General features: G+C 45.3%; 1 protein-coding gene across 6 annotated transcripts in view; it reads left to right on the plus strand.

The window, feature by feature from the left end:
• Positions 1-13822: 13822 nt before the first annotated feature.
• PDE6A (phosphodiesterase 6A) overlaps positions 13823-25825 on the plus strand; it is a 48688-nt gene continuing 36685 nt past the window's right edge. For 3 of the 6 annotated variants that reach the window (XM_084884205.1, XM_084884206.1, XM_084884207.1), the window contains exons 1-5: positions 13833-14459; positions 20728-20880; positions 21538-21627; positions 22266-22406; positions 25249-25323. In XM_084884205.1, coding sequence (XP_084740331.1) covers positions 13983-14459; positions 20728-20880; positions 21538-21627; positions 22266-22406; positions 25249-25323 — 936 coding nt within the window. In that variant the 5' untranslated portion in view covers positions 13833-13982. Of the gene's footprint in view, positions 14460-20727; positions 20881-21537; positions 21628-22265; positions 22407-25248; positions 25324-25825 lie in introns of all 6 variants that reach the window. The other 3 variants (XM_084884208.1, XM_084884210.1, XM_084884209.1) reach the window with 3 other exon arrangements.

A 25825-nucleotide genomic window follows, 5' to 3' on the forward strand; every position in this document is an offset into this window, starting at 1 on the left:
AGAATGGCGCGGAAGCGCTCTGCCTCGAGCTGGAGAGGGCTCTGCGTTTGCGAGGAGCATCGTCCTTGTATCTGACGCCTTGGGACCCGGTTCCTTCCCACCCCCTTGTACAGATGGGAAAACGGAGGCCCTGAATGGGAAAGGCCGGCTAGAAAGTTAGATTTTCTTACCCGAGTGTAACTTATTCTCCATCGAAAGGCCCAAGAGCCAGAGGCTCTTTTTAAAATGTAAAAAAATAAAATAAAAAGTAAAATAAATATAAATTGTCATTCCAATTCTCCTCAGTGGCTTTCCTTGACATTTATAGGTAAACTAAAATCATCCCTATTATCTTTAGGGCACTGGATGTTCTCTGGCTACTTCCGCCTGTGAGTGTCAGTTACCCGGTTTTTCTTGTGTCTCAGGTCTCAGCCTAAAGGCCTGCTTTCTCCTCAGCGACACACTCCTTGCCATTCACATCCTATTATGCCCTCTTGATTTATCATCAGCCAGAACTGTCCACTCTCTGATTTATATGTATTTTTTAATGAAAAGTCAAACTTAAAAGCCAAAGTTTGTTGTTAGTTTTTAAAATTTTATTTATTGATTTTGGTATTATGTGTCCTTATTCCCCCATTACCCCCCATCCTACCTCCCCAATTCATGCCTTCACTACCCAGTTTTCTATGTCCATTGGTTAGGCTTATATGCATGCATATAAATCCTTTGGTTGATCTCTCCCTCTTACCCCCACTCTCCCCTACCTTCCCTGAGACTTGACGTTCTGATGTCTCTCTGTCTCTGGATCTGTTTTTATTCATCAGTTTATGTTGTTCATTATATTCCATAAATGAGTGAGATCATGTGATATTTATCTTTCTCTGACTGGCTTATTTCACTTAGCATAATGCTCTCCTGGACTATCCATGCTGTTGCAAATGGTAAGAACTCCTTCTTTACTGCAGGATAGTATTCTATTGTGTAGATGTACCACAGTTTTTTAATCTACTCATCTGCTAATGGGCACTTAGGCTGTTTCCAAATCTTAGCTATGGTGAATTGTGCTGCTATGAACATAGGGGTGCATATATCCTTTCTGATTCGTGTTTCTGTTTTCTTGGGATATATTCCTAGAAGTGGGATCACTGGGTCAAATGGGAGTTCCATTTTTAGTTTTTTGAGGGAACTCCATACTGTTCTCCACAGTAGCTTCACCAGTCTGCATTCTCAACAACAGTGTATAAGGATTCATTTTTCTCTGAATCCTGGCTAGCACTTGTCATTTGTTGAGTTGTTGATTATAGCCATTCTGACAGGTGTGAGATGGTACCACATTGTTGTTTTGGTTTGCATCTCTCGGATGATTAGTGACTTTGAGCAGGTTTTCATGTATCTCTTGGCCTTCCTTCTGTCTTTTGCTTTTTTAGTCTCTCTTTAAGTTCATTATTGGTGTCTAGAAATGCCTTTGATTTCTTGGCGTTAATTTTGTATCCTGCTACATTGCTGAATTCATTTATTAAGTCTAATAATTTTTTTATGGAGTCTTTAGGGTTTTCTATGTATAATATCATGTCATCTGCAAATAAGGACAGTTTTACTTCTTCTTTTCCAATTTGGATGCCTTTTATTTCTTTTCTTGTCTGACTGCAATGGCTAGTACTTCCAGCACTATATTGAACAGGAGTGGTGAGAGTGGGCACCCTGTCTTGTTCCTGTTCTTAGGGGAAATGGTTTTAGTTTTTGCCCATTGAGTTTAATGTTGGCTGTGGGTTTGTCATAGAAAGCTTTTATTATGTTGAGGTATGATCCTTCTGTTCCCACTTTTCTGAGAGTTTTTTTTTTTATCAAGAAAGGGTGTTGGATTTTGTCAAATGCTTTTTCTGCATCAATTGATATGACTACGTATTGTTAGTTTTATTAGTTTTTTGTTTGTTTGTTTGCTTATTTAGCTTTTCATGAATAGACAGATATGACTGGAATCTAACAGTAATTTCAAGCAGATTTGATAATTTACCAGCAGAATAACTTTGATGCTTTTGAAAATATTGCTAAGAGCAGACATCTCAACGAGGGTTGTCATTAGTCAACTGTTCAGCTTGACATTCTTTTTCAATGTTGAGTCAAGAGTGCACGGAAGTGTGTTTTCAAGTTTTCTTTGAAGATTCTTTATATTTTCCCCAGTGTACCTGCTTTTAATTTAAAAATAAACATGGCATTCTAAATTTAGGACTCAAACATATCCTTACTTGATTTTGATGTTGAGTATATATTAAGTTGTTCATTCTTCTCCTTGTTTATAGCCTATGGAAGCATACTGGGTGGTAAAGTAAGAAGACTTGTGAAGGAAGCAAAATGGTTAATTTCCCTTTCCTTCCTTTCCAGTGAATCTCTGCATAGTCATTTAAGGAACTCCCTTTCTTATCTAGAGATGATCCTCAAGTTTCTGTAACCCACCAGATACAGGGCTTCCAGAACCAGAAGCCATATCAGGAAACCAGAACACCTGGGTTCACTCCTGACTCTACTACCACTTATGACTAGAGACAAATCACTTCATTTCAACGGACATCAATGTTCTCACCTTTTATAGAGCCTGTCTCCAGTCTTGAGGGTCAAGTAAGACTCTATAAGCTGCAAGATAAGCAGAATGGCAACAGCTGCCAATTTCTGGATATTTACATATGGATGCATAAATTCTTCACATTCATTTTCTTATTTAATCCTCGCAGCAGCTTTTGACAAAAAGAGGTGTTATTTTATGTTCTTCCTTTACAGGTGAGGAAATGAGACTCAGAGATGTTAGGTGACTTGCCCTAGGTCCCATAGTTAGTGACAATAGCATGATTTTCACCCAGTTACATCTGACTGCAAAGCCCACTCTTAACCACTGCACTCACTGTGTTAGTCAGATGGAAGAATCCAACCCCATGTTTCCCTGGAATAGACAGCAATAAAGACTGGCTCAATTTAATAATGGTTATCATTTTCTTTCTCTTATTTCAGGTGATTTAATCGATATTACAGATGAGGAAACTGAGGCTCTGAGTATTAAATTACTTAATAAGGTCATGCAATTGACAAGTAATGAATTTTGAGGTGGCCTTTAGAACTGGGAGCTAACAGATGCATGTGTCAATGACCCAATGGAAAGGATGGTTCTGGAGAGGAAGCTTTGGGTCAGCCTATCTCCCTGCCAGTCAGCCACCCAGGCTGCTATTTAGTGCCCTGGTCCATTCTCCCCCTCCCCCATTATCTCCCCATGTACACATCCCTGGGACTGCATGGAACTGAACTGTGGTCTGCCATTCTTACCTTACCTTGACCAAAGCCCCAGCTCTCTGCAGTGGGAATCTAAGGTGAAACAGATAACCAAATCCCTGCTAATGGAGAGCTGGCTAATAATCTGCTTTTCCTTGATAATAGCAGGTCAGCACCCCAACCAGCCAGAACCCAGATCACTTTACCCCTCCCATCTAAGCCTGAGTATTTTTCCTCCTGTTCACAAGGGTGACTGGCAGCCGGAGGCTTATATTTACAGTCATTACTCTGTTTCAAACTGCTTTCCAATGAGAAACTAATGGTGTAGTAAGTGGGGGTTGTTTGGGTCAACAAATAAGTCATTTCAGGACAGAGGCCACTTCAGGACTCACCTCCTCAGCACTATTCCCAAGGACAGGTCACTTCCTCTGAGGCCCCAAAATAGTGGGCTCCAAACTGACTTCCATTATTGAATGGATTATTCCTAATTTGCTGTTCTCATTCATTCTCACTACTAATGCTTTACTTTAAAAACACACACACAGCCCTAACTGGTTTGGCTCAGTGGACAGAGCAATAACCTGTAGATTGAAAGGTTCCAGGTTCGATTCCAGTCATGGGCATGTACCTTGGTTGTGGGCACATCTCCAGTACAGGGTGTGCAGGAGGCAGCTGATTGATATTTCTCTCTCATAGATGTTTCTAACTCTCTATCCCTTTCCCTTCCTCTCTGTAAAAAAATCAATAAAATATATTTTAAACACACCACACATTTGTTCTTGGAAACAGGTAGCATGCAAGTATATTAAATTTTAAAAATCAGTGTTTATAACAAAAAGTAAATCTCCCTCTAACACTTCCCATTCTTACCCCAGTGTCCCTTTCTGGAGGCAAACACAGCATCGTTTTCCTATGTTGCCTTCCGGATTATTCTATATTAGCAGTTCTCAATTCTGGTTGCACATCAGAATCTCTTGGAGAAGTGTTTTTATTTTTTATTTTTTATTGATTTTTAGAAAGAGAGAGAGGGAGAGAGAAACATCCACTAGCTGTCTTCTGCATGCCCCCTACTGGGGATCAAGTCTGAAACCCGGCATACACCCTGTCAAATAATCTAATCTGGCAACCTTTTGGTACATGGGATGACACTCAACCAACTGAGCAATACAGGACAGGGCTCTTGGAGAACTTTTAAAAGATAACAATGTTTGGGTCCCATCCCCAGATATTATGATTGAATTGGTGTAGAGTGGGATCAAGCATTGATAATATTTTTAAGCCTCCCTCCCCCCCACCAGGAGATTCTAATGAATACCCACAGTTGGCAAACCAGAGTTCCATGCATAAATAAGAATATATATATCTATCTACACTAATAAAAGAGAAAAATGCTAATTGTACCTTCACTATGTCCACAGCCAATCAGAGTGTGTTTGCAAATTAACCCAACAAGATGGAGGTTAATTTGCATATGCAGGCTCGAGCAGTGTGAAGCCTGCTGTGAGGGAAGGTGTGCGGCAGAGGGAGCTACTGGAGTGACCTCCTGCTTCGGACCTTTGAGGGATATTAGGCTGATTGTCCTGGAAGGGGAAAGGCAGGAGAGCCATGTAGTCAGGGGAAAGGAGATTTTTGAAAGCCTCCTCAAGATTGAGATGGGGCCTAGATTTTTCAGGGTCCTTGAGTGGCAAGGATCTGGGCCTGTCCCTGACATGGGAAGTTGGAGCTGTAACAATTGACTCCTGAGCCCAGTGAAGAGCAGAACTGTTGGCCTGTCTGGGTCCATACCAGCTTGGACAAGCGGCACATTTGAGGTAGCAGGGTGGACTGAAGGCCAGAGGGCTTTTTCCTGGCTGGACTGAGCTAGACCAACAGCTCTTCACATGACCCTGGGGTGAGGCAGCAGTCACCATAATTATCAGGATTGAATATTCTGCTAGAATTGTGGTATGGGAATTTGGAACATACAAAATTTGATTTGGAGAAAGAAAGGAAATGTGACTCTTATACCTGGGGTGGAGCACAATTCACTCTCGCCACAAATATTTAGGTACAGAAAGGGATCTGTTATTTGACGTCTCCTGGCTATCACAAGCCATGTCCCAGATTTGTTTTTTCAGGGATATGTGCTAGGTTCTATGGGAGATGGTCATTTAAAATGGAACATGATCTTTGCATTAAAATATTGACTTTTCCATTATTTTTTTTACTTAAACTATGACATTTTTGAATAGCCAGGACAACTTCTTACATAATTAGTAGTGAAATTGTTCTGTCTTTCTGGACAAGTTTCTTTCTTTCTTTTTTTTTTTCCCCCCCACATTCTCCTTGTAGTGATGTTTTTATTTTTATTTTCTTTTACATTTTTTATTAAATTATTATCTGTGTACACATTTTAACATTGTCCCCCCTTCCCATACATACCCTCCCTCCCCAGAGTTTTATGTCCATTGGTTGGCATGTATACAAGTCCTTCGGTTGATCTCTTATCTCCACCAGATCTCCCTACCCTCCCTGCTGTAATTTGACAGTCTGCCTGTTGTTTTACTGTCTCTCTATCTATCTTTTGGTTCATCAGTTTATAATGTTCTTTATTATCCATAAATGAGTGAGGTCATGTGGTGTTTTTCTTTCATTGACTGGCTTATTTCACTCAGCATAATGTTCTCCAATTCCATCCAAGTTGCTGCAAATGATGAGAATTCCTTCTTTTTTATGGCAGCATAGTATTCCATTGTGTAGATGTACCATAGTTTTTTGATCCAATCATCTGGACAAGTTTCTTATTAAGAAGATGAGAATATAATCAGCCCTGGCCAGTGTGACTCAGTTGGTTGAGTATCGTCCCATACACTGAAGGGATGTTGGTTCCATTTCTGTTCAGGACACATGGCCAGGTTGCAGGCTTAATTCCCAGTGAGGGGCATGCAAGAGACAACCAATTGATGTTTGTTTTTTTAATTAATTAATTAATTTTAAATATTTATTGTTGAAAGTATTACATATGTTCCCTCCAATTGATGTTTATTTAAATACATTTTATTGATTTTTTTACAGAGAGGAAGAGAGAGGGACAGACAGAAACACTGATGAGAGAGAAACATCAATCAACCGTCTCCTGCACCCCCCCCACCGGGGATGTGCCTGCAACTAAGGAACATGCCCCCGACTAGAATCGAACCAGGGACCCCTCAGTCTGCAGGACAATGCTCTATCCACTGAGCCAAACCTGTTTGGGCTCCAATTGATGTTTTGCTCTCACACTGATGTTTCTCTCGCTCCCTCTTCCTCTCCCCTCCTCTCTTTCTAAATATCAATTTTAAAAAAGAATATAATCAAGAGGATCCAAGATGGCTGCTCGGGTATACACCTAGCCGCAGCAGCTCACAACAATTTCAAGGGAATACAACTAAAATGTAGAGTGGACATTACCCAGAGCTACAGGTAGTCGACTGACTGAAAACTCTACAATAGGAAGGAGGGAGAAAACCAGAAGGAAAATCAGAGGAGCTGAAAAAAAGCCTAAGGTACGGAGACGTGCTGCGTGCTCGCACGCACGCACACGCGCGGAGAGGTCGCAGCCGGAGAGGAGGAGAGGGCTGGGTGCTGCCTGGCGTTCCCTAGCAGGAAGGAAATAGAACCCCCAGCCTGGGCTGAACCCCCGAACCGGCAGCGCTGAGCCCCAAGTTATGTGCCAGACCCTGGGGACCCAGGCTCCGGCAGGGGGAGATGGGGCTGTGAGGCGGAATCCCGGCGAAAGGCGGGGCCCCCAGAGTCGCGCGCACATGGCGCCAGAGGACTGAATGTTGACTCTGATGCTGGATTACCCTAGCCGGAAGAAACAAAGCCTCCGGCGGCAGCTCTGAGCCTCAGTCCAGACCGCCCCGAACTCCAGGTCTGGGCCAGTCCCTGGGGACCCAGGCTTGGGCAGGGGGAGACGGAGCTGTGAGGTGGAGTCCTGGGAGCGCGGCGAAAGGCCAAGCCCCCGGAGTCGCGCACACTGTGTGCAGAGGACAGTCTGTTGACTCTGAACCTGGACTCCCCTAGTGGGAGGGAGAAAGAAAGGTCCAGACTGGAGGAACGCCACGAGGAGCAGGAGCCCCTGCCGGACACCGGCCAGCCGGGCGCCAGCAAGGAGCCAGGCGACGGGGCCCCCAGTGGGGGGCTGCCCCTGAGCCTTCGACTGCTGAGCGCTGGCAACGGAGTCGGGGCTGCTTCCTGGGCGGCGCCGACCCCGGCAACAGGCTGGAGCAGCGCGGGAGCCCGCGGAGAACAAAGGGGTGCCACAGGCCAACCTGCTGAGCTCCCAGGACAAGGAGGAAGAAACCATAGAAGTTCTCAATGTGAAGAAATCAAGTGAGAGCAAATGATAGTAAAATTACTTAAGAAAGAATACAAAGAAGATCTTGAAAAATCAAAGACTAAGTCAGAACTCAACGCACCAGCCAACATTGCAACATAAATGCGTTTTTTTGTTTTTTTTTTTTAAAGAAAAAAAAAAAGAGAAAAAAGGGACAGAATGTTGGAACAGCGGCGACCAGGCCTAGAGTGGCCAGGCACAAGGCAGTGGCAGCTGGGCCCGGAGCAGCAGTGGCCAGGCCCCAGAGCAGCAGCAGCCAGAACAAGAACATCAACGGCCAGCACTGGAGCAGCCAGACCTGGGGCAGTGGCAGCCAGGCCTGAGGCAGAGGCGGCCAAGCCCAGGGTGGCCAGTCCAGGAACACCCAGACACGGAGTGGCTGGGCCCGGAGAAGCCCGGCCCAGAGCAGCCGGGTTGGGAGCAGCCAGGCCCAGAACAGCAGTAGCCAAGCACGGAGCATCCAGGCTGGGAGCGTCCAGGCTCGGAGCAGCCGGGTCGGGTGCGGCCAGGCCCGGAGCAGCGGCGGCCAGGCTGGGAGCGGCCAGGCCCGGAGCAGCTGGGTCTGGTGTGGCCAGGCCTGGAGCAGCGGCTGCCAGGCTAGGAGCGGCCAGGCCCGGAGCAGCAGCTGCCAGGCTGGGAGCAGCCAGGTCCGGAGCAGCCGGGTCTGGTGTGGCCAGGCCCGGAGCAGCGGCTGCCAGGCTGGGAGCGGCCAGGCCCAGAGCAACAGCTGCCAGGCTGGGAGCGGCCAGGCCCGGAGCAGCCGGGTCTGGTGCGGCCAGGCCCGGAGCAGCAGCTGCCAGGCTGGGAGCAGCCAGGTCCGGAGCAGCCGGGTCTGGTGTGGCCAGGCCCGGAGCAGCGGCTGCCAGGCTGGGAGCGGCCAGGCCCAGAGCAACAGCTGCCAGGCTGGGAGCGGCCAGGCCCGGAGCAGCCGGGTCTGGTGCGGCCAGGCCCGGAGCAGCAGCTGCCAGGCTGGGAGCGGCCAGGCCCGGAGCAGCCGGGTCTGGTGCGGCCAGGCCAGGAGCAGCGGCTGCCAGGCTGGGAGCGGCCAGGCCCGGAGCAGCAGCTGCCAGGCTGGGAGCGGCCAGGCCCGGAGCAGCCGGGTCTGGTGCGGCCAGGCCAGGAGCAGCGGCTGCCAGGCTGGGAGCGGCCAGGCCCGGAGCAGCAGCTGCCAGGCTGGGAGCGGCCAGGCCCGGAGCAGCCGGGTCTGGTGCGGCCAGGCCAGGAGCAGCGGCTGCCAGGCTGGGAGCGGCCAGGCCCGGAGCAGCAGCTGCCAGGCTGGGAGCGGCCAGGCCCGGAGCAGCCGGGTCTGGTGCGGCCAGGCCCGGAGCAGTGGCTGCCAGGCTGGGAGCGGCCAGGCCCGGAGCAGCAGCTGCCAGGCTGGGAGCGGCCAGGCCCGGAGCAGCAGCTGCCAGGCTGGGAGCGGCCAGGCCCGGAGCAGCCGGGTCTGGTGCGGCCAGGCCAGGAGCAGTGGCTGCCAGGCTGGGAGCAGCCAGGCCCGGAGCAGCGGCTGACAGGCTGGGAGCGGCCAGGCCCGGAGCGGCCGGGACCGGAGCAACCGGTCCCAGAGCAGCCGGGTCGGGTGCGGCCAGGCCTGTAGCAGCAACAGCCAAGCCCAGAGCAACTAGGTCGGGAGCGGCAGTGACCAGACCCGGAGCAGCTGGTTGTGGAACGAACCAGAGCAACAGAGGCCAGGCCCGGAGCAGCCAGGCCCGAAACAGCTCGCTCCTCGCCTGTACCTGCCCACGGCTGCCTCTCAGACATGGCTGGAAACTTTTGCGGGAACTTGAGGGTCTGCTGAATCAAGTGATGAAGGCTTAGATCTGGATGTGTTGAGTTAGTATAGCGCTGGGGTGTTGATCTGTGAGTGCCTTGGGTGGGGCCTGGATGAGGCTGGTTGACCTATTTGAAAATGTCTTTTGTGTGAAGTGTATCATTGGGCATGTGGAGGTATTATTGATATGAGAAAATGCTAAGTAACAGATTTACTATCTGAAAAGGGATTTACTATCGGGGAAAGGGAGGGAGGAAGAGACTGAACATAAACTGTGCACCTATGGATGAGGACAATGGGGGATGGGGAGGGGGCAGAGGGTGGGGTGGGAACCTGGTGGAGGGGGGAAGAAATGAGGAACCTTTGTAATAATATGAACAATAAAGATTGATTTAAAAAAAAAAAAAAAAAGAATATAATCAAGTAAGTGTGTAAAGATTTAACAACATCAATATTAGAAACAGGCTAAATAACCAATAATTGAAGTATATTAAATAAATTATGTTACAGCCACCCAAATGGAAATCTATGGGGCCATTAAAAATCACATAATAAAAGAATATTTAATGCACAGAAATGTTTACATATATTGTTCAACAAACTATATATATATATATATATATATATATATATATATATATATATATATGGCACAGCCACAGTTTTGTTTTAAAAATTAGATGATTGGGAAAGAAAGACGTATATCAAAATATTTTTCTGAGTAGTAACCATTCTTTTTATTTACCTGCATTTTCTCAATTTTCTATAACACAAAGAAGTATTACTTTCCAAAGAGAAGAATAATAAAAATTTTGGTTTAAAAAATAGGAAAATGGCCCTGCTAGTTTGGCTCAATGGTTGGAGTGCTGGCCTGCAGACCAAAGGGTAATGATTCAATTCCTGGTCAAGGGCATGTACCTTGGTTGCAGGATTGATCCTGGGTCCTGGTAGGGGCATGTGTGGGAGACAACAAATCAATGTATCTCTCTCACATCGATGTTTTTCTCTCTCTCTCTCTCCCCACTACCTTTTCATTCTATCTGAAAGCAATGGAAAAAATAGCATTGGATGAGAATCCAAAGAAAAAAGAGGGGAGGGAGGGGAAGGAAATATATTTGCATTACTTCTGCTTTTTACCAAATCACTGCTTTATATTTAGCTTACATTATCATTATTAATGGCTACATTTATTGCAAACTGCTCATCAACCAAAGTCAATACATGTACTGCCTCTAATCCTCACAACAGTTCTCTAAAGAAAGTATCATCATTAGTCATTGTTAGCAAATGAGAAAATTGAGGCCAGAGATTAAGGTGTACCAGTTAATAATGTGGATTTTTTTCAATAGATGGAGTTACATATATGTTGATATATGTGCTATTTGATATGTATGCTATATTGTTGTACTGACAACAAGCTTCAAAACTTCATATGTCAAATTTTGTGAAGGTGTTAACATAATAGGTATTTTTACGCTTAAAAATGTCAAATTTTGTGCCAAAAAAGCATTTGCAGGAAGTTTTAATTCATTATTTTGAAGAAAAGTGCTGCTAAAAGTTATCATATACTTTGGGAAGCTTATGGTGAACATGCTCCATCTCAAGATACTTGTGAATGCTGGTTTAAAATGCTTTAAAGGTGATGATTTCAATATGAAAGACAAAGAACTTCTAGGTCAATCGAAAAAGTTTGAAGACCAACAATTACAAGCATTATTGGATGAAGATGCATGTCAAACTCAAAAACAACTTGAAAAGAGTTTAAATGTTGTTCAATTTCATTTACAAGCAATGGGAAGATTTTAAAGGAAGGAAAATGGGTGCCACATCAACTGAATGAAAGACAAATGGAAAACCAAAAAGTCATCAATAAAATGTTGCTTCAACGGCATGAAAGGCTTTTTTGCATTGAATTGTGATTGGCAAAGAAAATTGGATTTATTTTGAGAATCTCAAACGCACAAAATCATGGATTGATCCAGGTCAACCATCAACATCAACTGCAAGGCCAAATCACTTCGGAAAAAAGACAATGCTCTGCGTTTTGTGGGATCAGGAAGGTGTGGTTATTATGAGCTTCTAAAACCAGGTGAAACCATTAATATTGATTGCTACTGACAACAAATAATAAATTTGAACCACTCTGATAGTGAAACAACCAGAATGTTCCAGAAGACAGGACAAAGTAATTTTGGTTCATGATAACGCACCATCACACACTTCAAAACCAATTAAAGACACCTTAAAAGATCTTGCCTGGGAAGTATTAACCCACCCACTGTATTCACCAGACCTTGTTCCTTCAGGTTACCACTTGTTCCCATCTATGGCACACGCAATTTCTGAGCAGAACTTCAAAACATATGAAAAAGTGGAAAATTGGGTATCTGCATGGTTTGACTCAAAACAAGAGAAGTTCTATTGGGACAGTATCCACAAATTACCTGAAAGATGGGGAAAATGTGTAACTAGCAATGGACATTACATTGCATAAAGCACTTTTGATATTTCTCTTGAAATGATTGTGTTGTCTTTGACTACAAAATCTACATTATTAACCAGTACAATGTCAAAGTTTGTAAATTACAGGAGAGGATTCAAACTCAGCTCATTCCAGTCCTAAAACCCAAGTATACTCTTCTACCTGTTGCCTTCCTACTAGTATAATCACAAAGCTTGTTTCTAGGAGCCAACAAAAATCCTGATTTTTCAGGATTCTCCAAAGTTCTTAACTGCTTTTGAGTTACAGATCCCTTTTAGAATCAGAGCTTTCGAAAAGTGCACAGAAGGTTAAGATGCACATAAAGACACACTTTCACATGGCTCTTCTATTGACTTAGGTTAAACCCTTCCGGTAAAACAAGGAGAACTTCACAGACTCACCATGCTCCAGGGACAGGCCCAAGTAACTGCAAAAAGTCACTAAGTCCACAGGTGGCTGGACTATTAGGAACTGCTATCAATTCCAGGTTAAGAGTTAAAACAAATGTAATATGGGATCGAACCAAGGTAGTATGAAATGAGGGCTAAGGCTGTTCTAGCAATCCTAAGGGCTAGCTGATGGGGCCAGAGGACAGGGAGTTTGAAGAACCAGGAGGGGAAAGGCCTTTGATTGAGAAATAGAGGCTAAATCAACATTTAATGCCAGTGAAATGTCCTGAAGGGGGACACGCAGTGCCAAGTTTACTACTGGGGCTGAGGACACACAGATTACCCACTGTTTCTCACCACCCCAGTCAGCCACTGTGCCTTTCACACTCTTATGGCTCCTACACCCACTTCCTTCCTTCCATTCTCTTAACCTCCATCCCAGGCCAGTTGTTCATATTTCTGGAAAAGTTGCAACAGCTTTCTTACTAACTTTCTATCCCCATATTCAACTTCTTATTTAAATACTGATGTCTGAATTCCCTCTCCCATACCTTCAATGACAGGGTAATCCAGTTAATAAATTTGATAGTTAGGATAACAAATGATGATTAGAAAATTCACATTAAATTCAACAGTATGAAATTGCCACTTGTGTATGATAAAAATAGTCCAAGGGGGAAATTTCACATGCTTCAACTTAATAGATACTGGGTGCATAGCTTTGCACCGTTCAACATATTATCTCACTTAACCTTCACAACAGCCATCTAAATCAACTCTAACTTTACTACAGATAACCAAAGTGAGGTCTAGGAAAAAATCAAATAATTTATACAGATAGCAAATGACAGACTCAGTTCCATGTCTAACTTCCAAAATCCCACCTTTGGCAACCTGGAAACTGTCTTTTTATACTAACACATATCTCTGTCCTGCTGTTGTATTAATGAGGGTCCTTTGAATCTTAAAATAAGAGAATCATTGAAATCTAAAGCTGGGAAAGACTTTGATGCAGGGATTGTGAAATAGGGACCCAGCATAGCCACAATGTACATGAGAAGAGCTGCCCGAGAGGTTAGCATGCAGCCTGAAAGCCCTGGACCTGGGAGGCTCTGGGGAAAGGGCCATGGAGAGGAGGGGAAAGGTGCCAGCGATGGGAGCTGGGTGAGCAGTGCCTCTCTGCTCTAACCATTCCTGCCATGGGAGAAAGAGAACACAATTACTAGGCCTTCCAATTCCCCAAGAGAAGCCAAACAAATCTAAACAGTAAACGAAGGATTCTGTCAACTGTTGAGAAATACCACATGGGGCAGAGAAAACAAATCTACAGGAGTAGCTGGTCCGTGTGCCACCTACTTTGCAGCTCCTGCTTTGATGTCTGTTTTTTTTTTGTTTTGTTTTGTTTTGTTTTTTAGTTGATTCACTTCCTGCTCTGGGCAAAAATCTCTTCTCAGTTATCAGTGGGCCAAGGTGAAGAGAGAACTCTCACCTTCTCCCATCTGAGGCCCAGTGGCATCTGGAACACTCTGATCCTCGTAATCCTTGTTCTTGGGTAATATTAATGATTTAATCTCCCAAGCTCACTCCCTGTCCTGTGCAGCTACATCTGTGAGATTGGCAGACAAGACTCAGAGGAGTCCAGGTGGAGCAGATCATATCCTGACTCAGTATTGCCACAGACGCCCAAACTGTCCTCAGAAGGCCAGTCTCAGCCTCTCCTCGAAGTAACCATCGCACTTCCCAGCCATGGACGATGAGGTGACAGAAGAGGAGGTGGAGAAGTTTCTGGACTCCAATATCGGCTTTGCCAAACAGTATTTCGACCTCCACTACCGAGCTAAGGTCATCTCAGACCTGCTGGGGGCCAAGGAGGCGGCCGTGGACTTCAGCACCTACCACCCGCTGAGCAGCGTGGAGGAGAGTGAGATCATCTTCGACCTTCTGCGAGACTTCCAGGAGAACCTGCAGGCCGAGAAATGCATCTTCAACGTCATGAAGAAGCTGAGCTTCCTCCTGCAGGCGGACCGCATGAGCCTGTTCATGCACAGGGCCCGGAACGGCATCGCCGAGCTTGCCACCCGCCTCTTCAATGTCCACAAAGACGCAGCCCTCGAGGAGTGCCTGGTGGCGCCCGACTCCGAGATTGTGTTCCCCCTGGACATGGGTGTGGTGGGCCACGTTGCACACTCTAAAAAGCTCACCAACGTCCCCAGCACAGAAGAGGTACCCTCATCCCCACAGGAGGGAGGGCAGGGAGGCATTATTGGAGGGGTGCGGGACGCGGCTCTGGGGTATCCATGGGATGGGGAGCTGCCGGCCACTAAGATTGGGCTGGTAATTAATTGCTGCTTCTTTCTTTCTTTCTTTCTTTCTTTCTTTCTTTCTTTCTTTCTTTCTTTCTTTAATATATTTTTTGTTGATTTTTTTTTTTTTTTTTTTACAGAGAGGAAGAGAGAGGGATAGAGAGTTAGAAACATCGATGAGAGAGAATCATTGATCAGCTGCCTCTTGCACACCCCCCTTCTGGGGATGTGCCTGCAACCAAGGTACAAGCCTTTGACTGGAATGAAACCCGGGATCCTTCAGTCCGCAGGCTGATGCTCTATCCACTGAGCCAAACAGGTTTTAGCTTGATGCTTCTATTTATTTATTTATTTATTTATTTATTTATTTATTTATTTATTTATTTATTTATGATTTTTATTTTTGGGGGGAAAAAACTTAAAAGTTGAATTAAAAAAATAGTACAGAGAACTGTATACCTTTCATCTAAAGTCACCAGTTGTTTATATCTTGCCACACTTGCTTTATGTCTCCATTCTTTCTGATCCATTTGGGAGTCCATCGCAAACAAATGCCCTTTTAACCCTGGGCACTGGGTTGTGTATTTCCAGACCAGGAACAGATCATAAATATCCACAGTACAGTGAGCAAATTCAGGAAATGGAACACTGGCACAATACTATTTTCTAATGAGCAGTCAGATTCCATTTGGCCAGTGGTCTCAACCGAAGCCCTGACTCTTGAGTTTCCTTGAAGCTGCAGGAGTTCCCCAGTCTGTCTCTTGTTTTCCATGATGTGGATGTTTTTGAAGGGTGCAGGCCAAATGTTTTTCATAATGTCCCTCCCTTTGGGCTTGTCAGACACGTCTTCATGACTAGATTCAGGGTATGTGTTTCTGGCAGGGTATCATTGAGGTGATGTGGTGCTTTGCTTCGGGCGTTCACTCAGGAGACAGGAAGGCCGTCTGCCTCATTCCCGAACATGTTAGCCTCCATCACTTGGTTGAGCACTTGGCTCTTTCTTCTAAGAGTCCAGTGTTGTGTGGGATTCTACTGGCAGCTCTGACAAAGACCTCTTTGATCTCCAGGGGCAAATCCCTTGAATGCAGTTCTCCATATAGCCCTCTGCCAGGACCAACTCCTACTCATCCTTCAGATCTCAGCTGAAGGTCACTTCCTCCGGGAGGCCATCCCAGATCCCTGGTACAGTCTCCTTCCTAACACCCGTTATCACAATAAGTAAGTCTTGGGGATCAGGGACCAGGCCCGCCTTCTTATCTTCTTTATCTCAGGACCCAGAACCCAGCAGATGCCCAGTAATCACTCGCCATGAAAGACTCACAACAAAGTCATTATGGCATACACTCACTTGACCCTTGAATAATACAGTTTGAACTGTGCAGGTGTTAAAAATTCACATGTAAGCTGACCCATGCAGTTCAATCCTGTGTTGTTCAAGGGCTCAATTCCTTTAACATATGTCTCACCTGAAAGAATGTTTGCCCCAGGATAGCCAGGCCCATGCAGTTCTCATTTATTGCCATACTGGCTAAACCAGGAGCATGTGTTTGGGTATTCCCAAGATCCAGCCTAGATAGGTATTTGTGTCTTTGTGCTCACCTTACCTCTGACTTTATTTCAAATTAAGGACTTTAAGGTTAAAAAGAGGAGGAGCAATGGGGCTTCAGAGATCATCTCACAGGATGTTTATTTAGTGAATGAGAAGCCTGAAGCCATCAGAGCTTGAGGAGGGGCTTGCTCACAGTCACAGAGGAGTTGCTACAGGCCCAGGACTTCACCTCTATACATGATGAATTCAAGCGGGTCATCTTTTTGACTTGGGTTCCTTGGCAAGATAAGAAGCACACACTTGGGCCTGTGGGGGAGATAGTTTTCTTTGAAACACACAGGGTTGGACCTCCCGTGGAATTCCTCTCTCCCTCATCTCCCCTGGACATCCGGGTAACGGTTCTGCATCCAGGGAGCTTTCCTGGGGATTCGCCTGTCACTGGATTGGGGTGCGTTCTCCCTTCACGTCTCTCTAGATTTTAAGTGTAGCCAACACGGACGGTCATGGTCGATGACATACCCTGACTATATCTGTTTCACAGAGGATGGAACTGATGCCTGGAAAGGTCCGTTAAGTACTTGTTCAGAATCCTGCAGGGAGAAAGAGGCAGAGTGGGGATCGGAACCTGGGCACTCTGGCCTGCGTCCACACTCTTCACTGCCCCACTGTTCTAGACCTCCTCCTTATCTGTAAAATGATGGGCACTGGACCAGGCGCTGTGTGCCAAAGGTCACTTCAAATCATACGGCAGAAAGTTGGGGGGTGGAGCTTTGAGGTCTAATCTGGGATGAATCATGACTCAGTCACTTTCTAAGAACATGGCCTTGGCAATGGTTAGCCAGTCTGGGCTCACTTCCTAATTTATAAAATGGGTGAGAATACCTACTTCGCAGTGCTGCTGTAGGATTAAAGGAGAGAGCTGTTTCCATCTAGTAGATTCTGGACACACTGCAATGGCTCATAGTGGCAGTTCCTGCTTCTTGTTACTATTATTACTGTTTTTTTTGTTGGGATGGATGCTGCGCCAGGTCTGCATGGGATTTGGAGAAGAATCCAGTTGTGCCCCCTTGCCCTTCTGGAGCTCTCGATTTAGATTCTATTAACAGGAAGAGCAGAGAGCAGAGGTACCAAGAGCTTCTCTGGACCCTGGTATTGCAGGGCTGGGAATTTAGTCCCCTGATTTCAAAGTACCCAGTCCAAGAGTTTGCTGAGCCCTGACTGAGGGACAGCCTGCCATTTCCTGTTCCACCTCAAGGTTCACTCTGGAAGTCATGCCTGTGTTTCTCTGGAAGTTTTCCAGCCTTGGGCAGTCTCTGGGCTGGTGGCTCAGGCCTGGCAGGGAAGTCAGTGCAGGCCAGCAAGCTTTTAGTACTTGGCATTTGCATGCGTTTGCTTCTCCTGTTGTTCCTGCTTGAGAAATCTTATTCTATTTGGGGCTCTGACAGTGACTGGAGATTGAAGTGGGGTCAGTGTTAAGGGATTTGATGATAGCTCCAGGTAGATAGCATCTGAACTGAATTGAATTGTAGGGCACTCAGCCGGTGCCAGAGAATAAGTTGGTGGTGGAAAAACACCCACACATCTGGTTGTGGAAGCAGCAAAGGAACATCGTAATGTGACAGTAAAGGAAAACAGTGAGTTTTTCCTAGACACAGACAAATCCCATTTCTGAGGACTGTCCTCTCAAGGACTCTTATATCTGGTATCCAGCTCTCCTGCTCTCCTTCTCTTCCTATGAGACTGGGAACCCAGCACTCCACACCAGAAAGAAAATGCAAGGAGAACATGTCCCAATACTCTGCTTCTTACCAAAGAAGCTGATGCCTGGAGAGGTTTAAATTACTGACAGCGTACTGGTGGGCCCCTGCGGCCACTCAGAGAACAAGTCTCTCCCTCCTTGGGTCTCCAGGGTACCACTCATCCCATGAGGGCATCCTACATTATGGTTAGAATTGTGGGTTCATGTTTTACATGATGTCCCCACTATAATGTTAGAACCCAGTGAGGACAATCTCAGCTTTCTTACTAGTCTTGGCATATCCAATCTTCTAGCAAAGTCAGTAATATAATGAATGAATGAGTGAATGAATGAATGAATGAATGAATCAATCAATCAGTGTATTAATGAGTGAATGAAGTCACTATACCACTTGCCAGCAAGAGAATTGTCTGTAGAACAGGAAAAGTGACAGTTCTAGGTGGCAGGTTGATATGAGGGATAATTATGTAAATTTTCTGGCTCTGGGCCTAGTACATCGTCATTATTCAGTAAATAGTAGATCTCATCATGAGACACAATGGAGCTTGGCACTGTGAATGCTTGAAAACAAGAACTGAGGAATCTGGGAATGAGAGGCGGTGTTGCATTGCATTGGAATAAAATCTAAACCCTGTATAGTGGCCTCCAAGGCCCTGCCAGGTAGGCCCTGCCCATGTCTCTCACTGCCTTGCCCTCCACTTCCCTTCGCCCACCCTGTGCTTCAGCCACACTGGTCTTCTTTCTGTTTCTCAGATCATTGTCCCCGTCCACCCCTGCACCCCTGCCTTTGGCCTTTGCCTTCTCTATGATTCCTGCTTGAATGTGCTTCACTTGCCTGGATCCTGTGATTCCTCAGCTCTCAAGATTACCTCTTCAGAGAAGCCTCCCTGACCATCTTTACTAATGAAAGTAGCTCCAGCCTGCCACCCCTGTCCTCACTCCCTTTTCCTCCTTCAAAGCAATTACACAACCTGGAGGGAGAATGCTTGGTTGTTTACCCACTTTTTGTCTGCCTACCCCATTTCACCAGGGAAGAAGTTTACCCATCTTGTTCACTGCTATAGCCCCAAGGACTAGAACAATACCTACATACTTATAGAAGGTGCTCTGTTCATGTTAACTGAACAAATGGATGACTCTGGGCTTTCCCCAGCTGGCTGTCTGATTCCTAGACTTTAAAAAAGAAGCAATCTGAGCTAAATGGCTCCTAAGGCCCTTTCTGCCTCTGATCATCTGAGTTTCTAGGACACAGTTTAGAACATTTTATATTGCTGAAAATATAAGAATGACAACAATTGTGCAAGAGTCAGTCAACTGGTAGCTTTATTACGTGTAAAGGGCATTCCAGGGATGAGAACTCAAAGGGAAACATGGTTAGACTTAGTAACATCGGCCTCAGATGCAGGTGAGGCCCACGTACTGCTTTCCCTGGTGGAGGTGAAGTGAATATTGCAAGACTGAGCTGACCTCATGAAAGGAACCTGAGCATGCCCCACGCAGAGCTGGGTTCAGGGATTTGTTGGTGTCCTTAAAGAAGGACACGGAAAATGCTCTGCGGCTAATGCCTCTTTGGAGGTTTTGTCTAATCCACCAATGCTAATTCAAGCACAGCATGACAGGCTTCTCTTAATCCCTTTACCCTTCGCCTGGCTTGAGACAGCTTCATTGACAACAATGCTGTTGCCAATTTATCCAATCCCACTCCATCTGGAAGAAAGCCAAAGATGCAGAGCTTCTCATTCTGAATTTCTGAATCGAGGAAAGATTCTGCACACTCACTCCTTGCAAAGCTCTCTCAGTTGGCTCTGTGAAGTACACCTCCCTCCTCAGAATAGCATGAACTATGCATGTCTGGGCTGGCATGTGTCCCAAGCAATGCTGACTGTTGGTAAACCTTGCAGTGTTACCAGAAAACAGGAAAGTGGATTCTTTTGGAATTAAGACAACAATTTAGGATCTGTCTCCTCTTTCTGACCACACAGACTGCGCCTCCCTATATTGGTCTCCCAGGCTGCTTTAGGGGTGGAGTGCTCCTCTGTACTCTCACAGCTTTGAGCCAACTACTATGTCCTATCACTATTATTGATCTATCAATGAACTAGCTTGAAATTTAGTCTCCCCTGTATCGCCAGTGTTCAGCACAAGGCCTGATGCCTAGTGGGCCTCCCATTCAGTTTTGTAGGAGGGGGATACCCATGGGACTGGCTGTGTGGTGCTAGAACTGGACTATAAGAAAAGCTGAAAGGAACACATTCTTTTGTTCCATGACCTGGACCAAGGTCTAGCCTTATCCAGGCTCCCCCAAAAGGCAGTGGAGCTGAGGGCAGGTTTTGGAGTCACACACACCCAAGTAACAAGTAAAGTTAACCTTCTCGAGTTTCAGCTTCCCCCTCTATAAGATGGGGCACTAATAGTCCCCATCTCATAAGTTATTGGGAGAATTAAGTTAAGATGGTGCCGTTGAAGTGTCAGGCACGATACCTGCTAGCAATCATGCTTATGCTCACGAAGGTCTTTTTCTCATTAAGTTTCTGTTTTGGGCTTAACTAAACCTTCACTAAGCCTGCCTCTCCAGGCAAAGTCAACCACCCAAGGCTCCACCCCAGGGCTCCCACATGCTTTGCTCTTATCTCCTCCGCAGCCCTAAATAGGTGCATCTCGGGCTTTCTTCTCCTGCTGGACTCGAGAGGTTTTCAGGGCAGACTTTCCCTCTGATTGCCTTGCCCTGCTGAAGGGGAGACGATGGAAATGTCTTCATTCTCTTGTCAACGGAGAATAGGGACCCTCCTCCCCCTCACCCCATCCCTACCGAGATATGAGGCATTTTATTGTCTTTGCTCTTCATCTGCCCACCCAGCTTGTCTCTCTGCCTCCTTTCAGGATGAACATTTCTGTGACTTCGTGGACACCCTCACGGAGTACCAGACCAAGAACATCTTGGCTTCCCCCATAATGAACGGGAAGGACGTGGTGGCCATCATCATGGCTGTGAATAAAGTGGGTGGGCCCCACTTCACCAAGGGAGACGAAGAGGTAAGAAGGCTTCGGAAAGTGTTGGGGTGGCCATGCTAGCCCATCCTCCCGGCTCATAAAGGCTTCTGAACCTTGCTGTTTGACTTGGCCTTGGTACCCCATCTGTCAGACAAAGCCATTAGTCTGACGCTCTCTGAGGGGGGCACGGCGGGACCCTGGGCTTTGGAGCCAGGAACATAAGGGTGATTGTTCTGGCTCTGCTAATATCCAGCTGTTTGACTTGGCCAAGTTACTTCGTTTGCCTGAACCACTGTGTTTTTCATTTGTAAGAAATAATGACGCGAGGTTTTCCCTAGTTGGGTGTCTGATTTCTGGGCTTTAACTTAAACAATTTTAAAATGGGGATTAGCTTTCATTTCTTGGGGTATTTGTGGTGCTCAGATAAGATAACATACATAAATGGCTTAGCACAGGAACTGCAAACACAATAAATAGTAGCTATTTTTCATTAATTCACCCCTATCAACATTGACATTCTATATTCTGTGAGTTTTATATTCTTATAATGCAACATGCTGTGAGTCAGCATTCCACGGTCCATCTGCTCAAATTTCCTCCGATGAAGCTTTTAAAATATTCAGGCATTTGCTGATGGTAGAAGTGACCAAAAAAGGATTTCTTTTAATCTATTTCCCCACATGCTATTTGATTTTTCAGATTCTGCTCAAGTACCTCAATTTTGCCAATCTAATTATGAAGGTGTTCCATCTGAGTTACCTGCACAACTGTGAGACTCGGCGTGGCCAGGTAAGGGGTTTGGCTCAGGGAATGGGCTGGACACATGTTTTTCTTTTTTGCTGAACATTGATGTGATTAGGCAGGTGGTAATAAACATGGTTGAGGACCATCACACAGTCTCTGCCCATCGCCCCTGGTGTTAGGAGGTAACAGATGTTTATGAAGCTCTATTCCAAAGTGATTATATGCACCAGTTTTCAAGTCAGATAGCTTGGATCGGAACCCCTGCTAAGCCACTTACTAGCTGTGAGACCCAAGGAAACCACTTATTCTCTCCAAGCTTCTGTGTCCCCGTTTGTAAAATGGGGATCATTATGGTTCTACCCTCAAAAGATTATCGTATAGAACAAGAGACGACGTGTGGAGAGCACTTGTGCTCAATCAGTGTTTGTTATTCTCCTTCTCTTCAACAACCTATGATATCAAAGAAGTGGAAAGAGTGGTAAGCTGGCCAATTATTCCACCTTCCTGGGCCTCAGTTTCTCTGTCTCTAAAGTGGAGATGATTACCTTGTCTCTATCTTAGCATTATTGTGAGGGTGAAATGAGATAAGCTCTAGAGAACTTGACAGAATTGCCATTCTCCTCCAGCTCAGGGAGCAGCTGCTTTGTACCTCGAAAACGTTGACTGTCTTGGTGTTCCTTCAGATACTGCTGTGGTCTGGGAGCAAAGTCTTTGAAGAGCTTACGGACATTGAGAGGCAGTTCCACAAAGCCCTGTACACGGTCCGAGCCTTCCTCAACTGCGACAGATACTCTGTGGGGCTCTTAGACATGACCAAGCAGAAGGTGAGAAAGGAGCGAACTTTTCCAAGAACAGGTTAAATACACACCGAGAGGAGCCAGACTTGTGTCACCCAGTCATTTGCACGGGAGGATGTGGATAGTTGTAGAAAGTCTGTCACAGTTTTACACTGAGGAGAGGAGCACCAATATTTAAATGAGGGAAGTCAATCTAGGGCACCAGTAAGTAAAAACAACCCATATCTTCCCTCGTCAGCTAGAAAAGAAAGTGCATGTGAGAAGAAGCAGTAGGAGATAGAGTGATAAAGAGATTTTTATATAGAGTGAAAATCCAGAAAGAAGAAAGCTGCCAACTTCTGGAATTCTCAGAAAATGCACTTACCTGACCCACAGTTCTGAGAACTCAGGGCTGACCCGGGCAGTGGAAGTGGGGGCAGATGCTTCGGTCTGGTCCCTCAGAATGCTCAGGAGCCAGGTTTGCCCCAGATACATTGGCCAAGGAGAAAGAGCCTGAGAAGGTTCCTGGCATTGTTTTTCAGCTGTGTTTCCTTGCGATAACACTCACCTGGCTCTTTTTTTAAAATATATTTTATTGGTTTTTTACAGAGACAGAGAGAGAGGGATAGAAAGTTAGAAAAATTGATGAGAGAGAAACATCGATCAGCTGCCTCCTGCACACCCCCTACTGGGGATATGCTGGCAACCAAGGTACTTGCCCTTGACTGGAATCGAACCTGGGACCCTTCAGTCCGAAGGCCTACGCTCTATCCAGTGAGCCAAACCGGTTTCAGCTTCCCTGGCTCTTTATCTCTGCTTCCTGAGCCTAATCATGTTCTGCCTTGGAATAACTGAATAACATTCCAGAGTTATTTAGATTCGTGATTTCCTATCCCAAAGGTCGCAGGTACAGGATTCCTGTCAGTTTCACTTTCATGCCTTGTCATGCTGAGCATGGTGCACAGAGCAATGGAGACTCTCCCAATAGTTGGTTGAATGAGTAGGTGAATCCCAGAATCTGGGGTTGGAAAGACCTTAGATCTAGTGTAGCAATAAACCCTCTGATAATCCTTAAGAAAGTAGCATATGAATAGATTCATACAAATGAATGGCTCTTTTTTAAATCCAAGGAATTTCTGAGTAGCCGACTTAAAAAAACTCCACCTTAAAGGATCTGCCCCCAGGTGCAAGCTGCTCTACGCTGTAGCATTCTGTCCTCCATTTCTTTTAAACTCCCTGTGAAAGGGAAAGTCCATCAGCAGGAATATTCTAATTTAGTCATCCCCCAACACGGAACACCCTAGCAATCAGAGGTGGGCTGGGCTGCCTACAATCACTCTAAGAACCTATCCCCCAGGCAGCTAAGTTCTTACCTGAGCTATTGTCATTATGAAAGAAGTAAATAAAGCCACTGAATTTTACACTTTAACTGGGAGAACTGTGTGGTATATGAATTATATAAACCAAGCTGTTTAAAAAGAAAGTAGAGAGAAAGAGAAAGGGAGGAAGGCAGGCATAAACATGCCCCACTTTTCACCAACCCCTTGCTGACAACTGCTTCTCTTCAGAGCCACTCAGTGTTTGACACAGGCAGTGTCAGCCCAGAGCACCTGTCCTTCTGGGCTCCTCTGACACTTGTATTCTCCTTCCATTACTGGTGGGTTCTTAGCCCACCCACCTGACCGGTCCTCCAGTACTTGATTGTTTCTTTATGAGACTACAAGTTTCTCCAGAATGCAAACTGTGCCTTACCCATCTCTGTGTATCTAGCAGAAAGCCTGTTCTGGGGCTCAGGCAGGGCTCCATTTCATATTTCACACCCAGAATCGAATTTCATCCTGTTGTCAGTAGTCAAGAAGAAGCTGACTCCCTCTGCTTGTCCTCTGGATGATATTAGGATAGGCCAGTGGTCTGCAAACTCATTAGTCAACAGAGCCAAATATCAGCAGTCCAACGATTGAAATTTCTTTGGAGAGCCAAATTTTTTAAACTTAAACTTCTTCTAACACCACTTCTTCAAAATAGACTCGCCCAGGCCATGGTATTTTGTGGAAGAGCCACACTCAAGGGGCCAGAGAGCCGCATGTGGCTCGCGAGCCGCAGTTTGCTGACCATGGGGATAGGCAAACCACCATGACAAGATTGTTCAAATAAGAGAGAGGCCATGAGCAAGACGGCTTGGCATCCTACCCACCATACCCCAGCACTCATCTATCACTGAGCCTAAACATTCACAATGAGCAGAGAGGGCACTGGAGGACTGTGCAGCTCTGTGTGCAGTGGGAAACCAGTTGAGGAGCAGCAGGGAGAAGCTTGTTGTAGTGTCCCAGTTGGTTTCTTTTCCTGAATCCAAGTGATGGTGCCATGCCTCCGCTGGCTCCTCCTTCTCTCTGCCCAAGTCTTCCTTTGTCAGATGTCTTCCATGTCATCTTTCTTGTTGAATCTCTATCTATCCATATTTGGCACCATTGCTTTTTCTTTCTCATTTGTAAAAAAATAAACATATTTTTTTCCAGATTACAAAAGCAATAAGTTCTACTATGGAATAACTGCTAAATAAATTATAGTCTCATTCCAATCACCCAGGGAAAACCAGTTGTTACTCCTTTGCTGTGAATTCTTTGAGAACATTTTCTATATATAGTTAAACATTTGGGTCACATGATCTATATTCTTTTGTCCACCTCACATTTTTCACTTGTCAGCATATCATGGACACCTTTCTAATCAATACATACACATCTGTAGCATCATTGTCACTATATGCTATAACAAACAGGTTGTTTCTAAGTTTTCACTATTATAAATGATACTGCAAAGGACATTGTTTTAGCCAAACCTTCCATCATGTATTTTCAAGACATGTAATTATTGTTTTCTTCATGCCTAGGAATTTTTTGATGTGTGGCCAGTCCTGATGGGTGAAGCGCCACCATACACTGGCCCAAGGACTCCGGATGGAAGGGTAGGTCTCTCTATGGCCTGCTCAATATGATAGCATGTTGGATGAAATGAAAATGTAAAGCACTATAAAAACTGCTGACTTTAAAAAAATCACATGGGTATTTTTCTTCTCTGGGTTGGGATGTCTCCCTTAAAGTTATAATTTCTCACTATAGCCAAATCCTGTAATTTACAAGGTTCTTTAATATCTTGTTGGAATTTCATAGCAACCTGGTGGGTTGAACAAGAAGGATTCTACATTCTTATTCCACAAAAGAGGACACAGATCCAGAAAGGTCAAGCAACTTGTCTAAGAATTCACCCAGCAGGAGTTCAGATAATAAGACCTGGAAATATCCTTACTCTCTAATTGAGAGTATATAAATTGGTAGCTAGAGGTCAATTCCAATGAATAAGTAAACTTGATTGACTGCATACATTTAAAAATCTAACTTTTTACTTAAAAAAAATTGAATTGGTAGCTTAGCACTTAATAAAATCAAGAAATTTCCCATACATATCTA

The sequence above is a fragment of the Pipistrellus hanaki genome, assembly GCF_964339955.1.
Source record: "Pipistrellus hanaki genome assembly, chromosome: 5".
In the NCBI taxonomy this organism is placed as follows: Eukaryota; Metazoa; Chordata; class Mammalia; order Chiroptera; family Vespertilionidae; genus Pipistrellus; species Pipistrellus hanaki.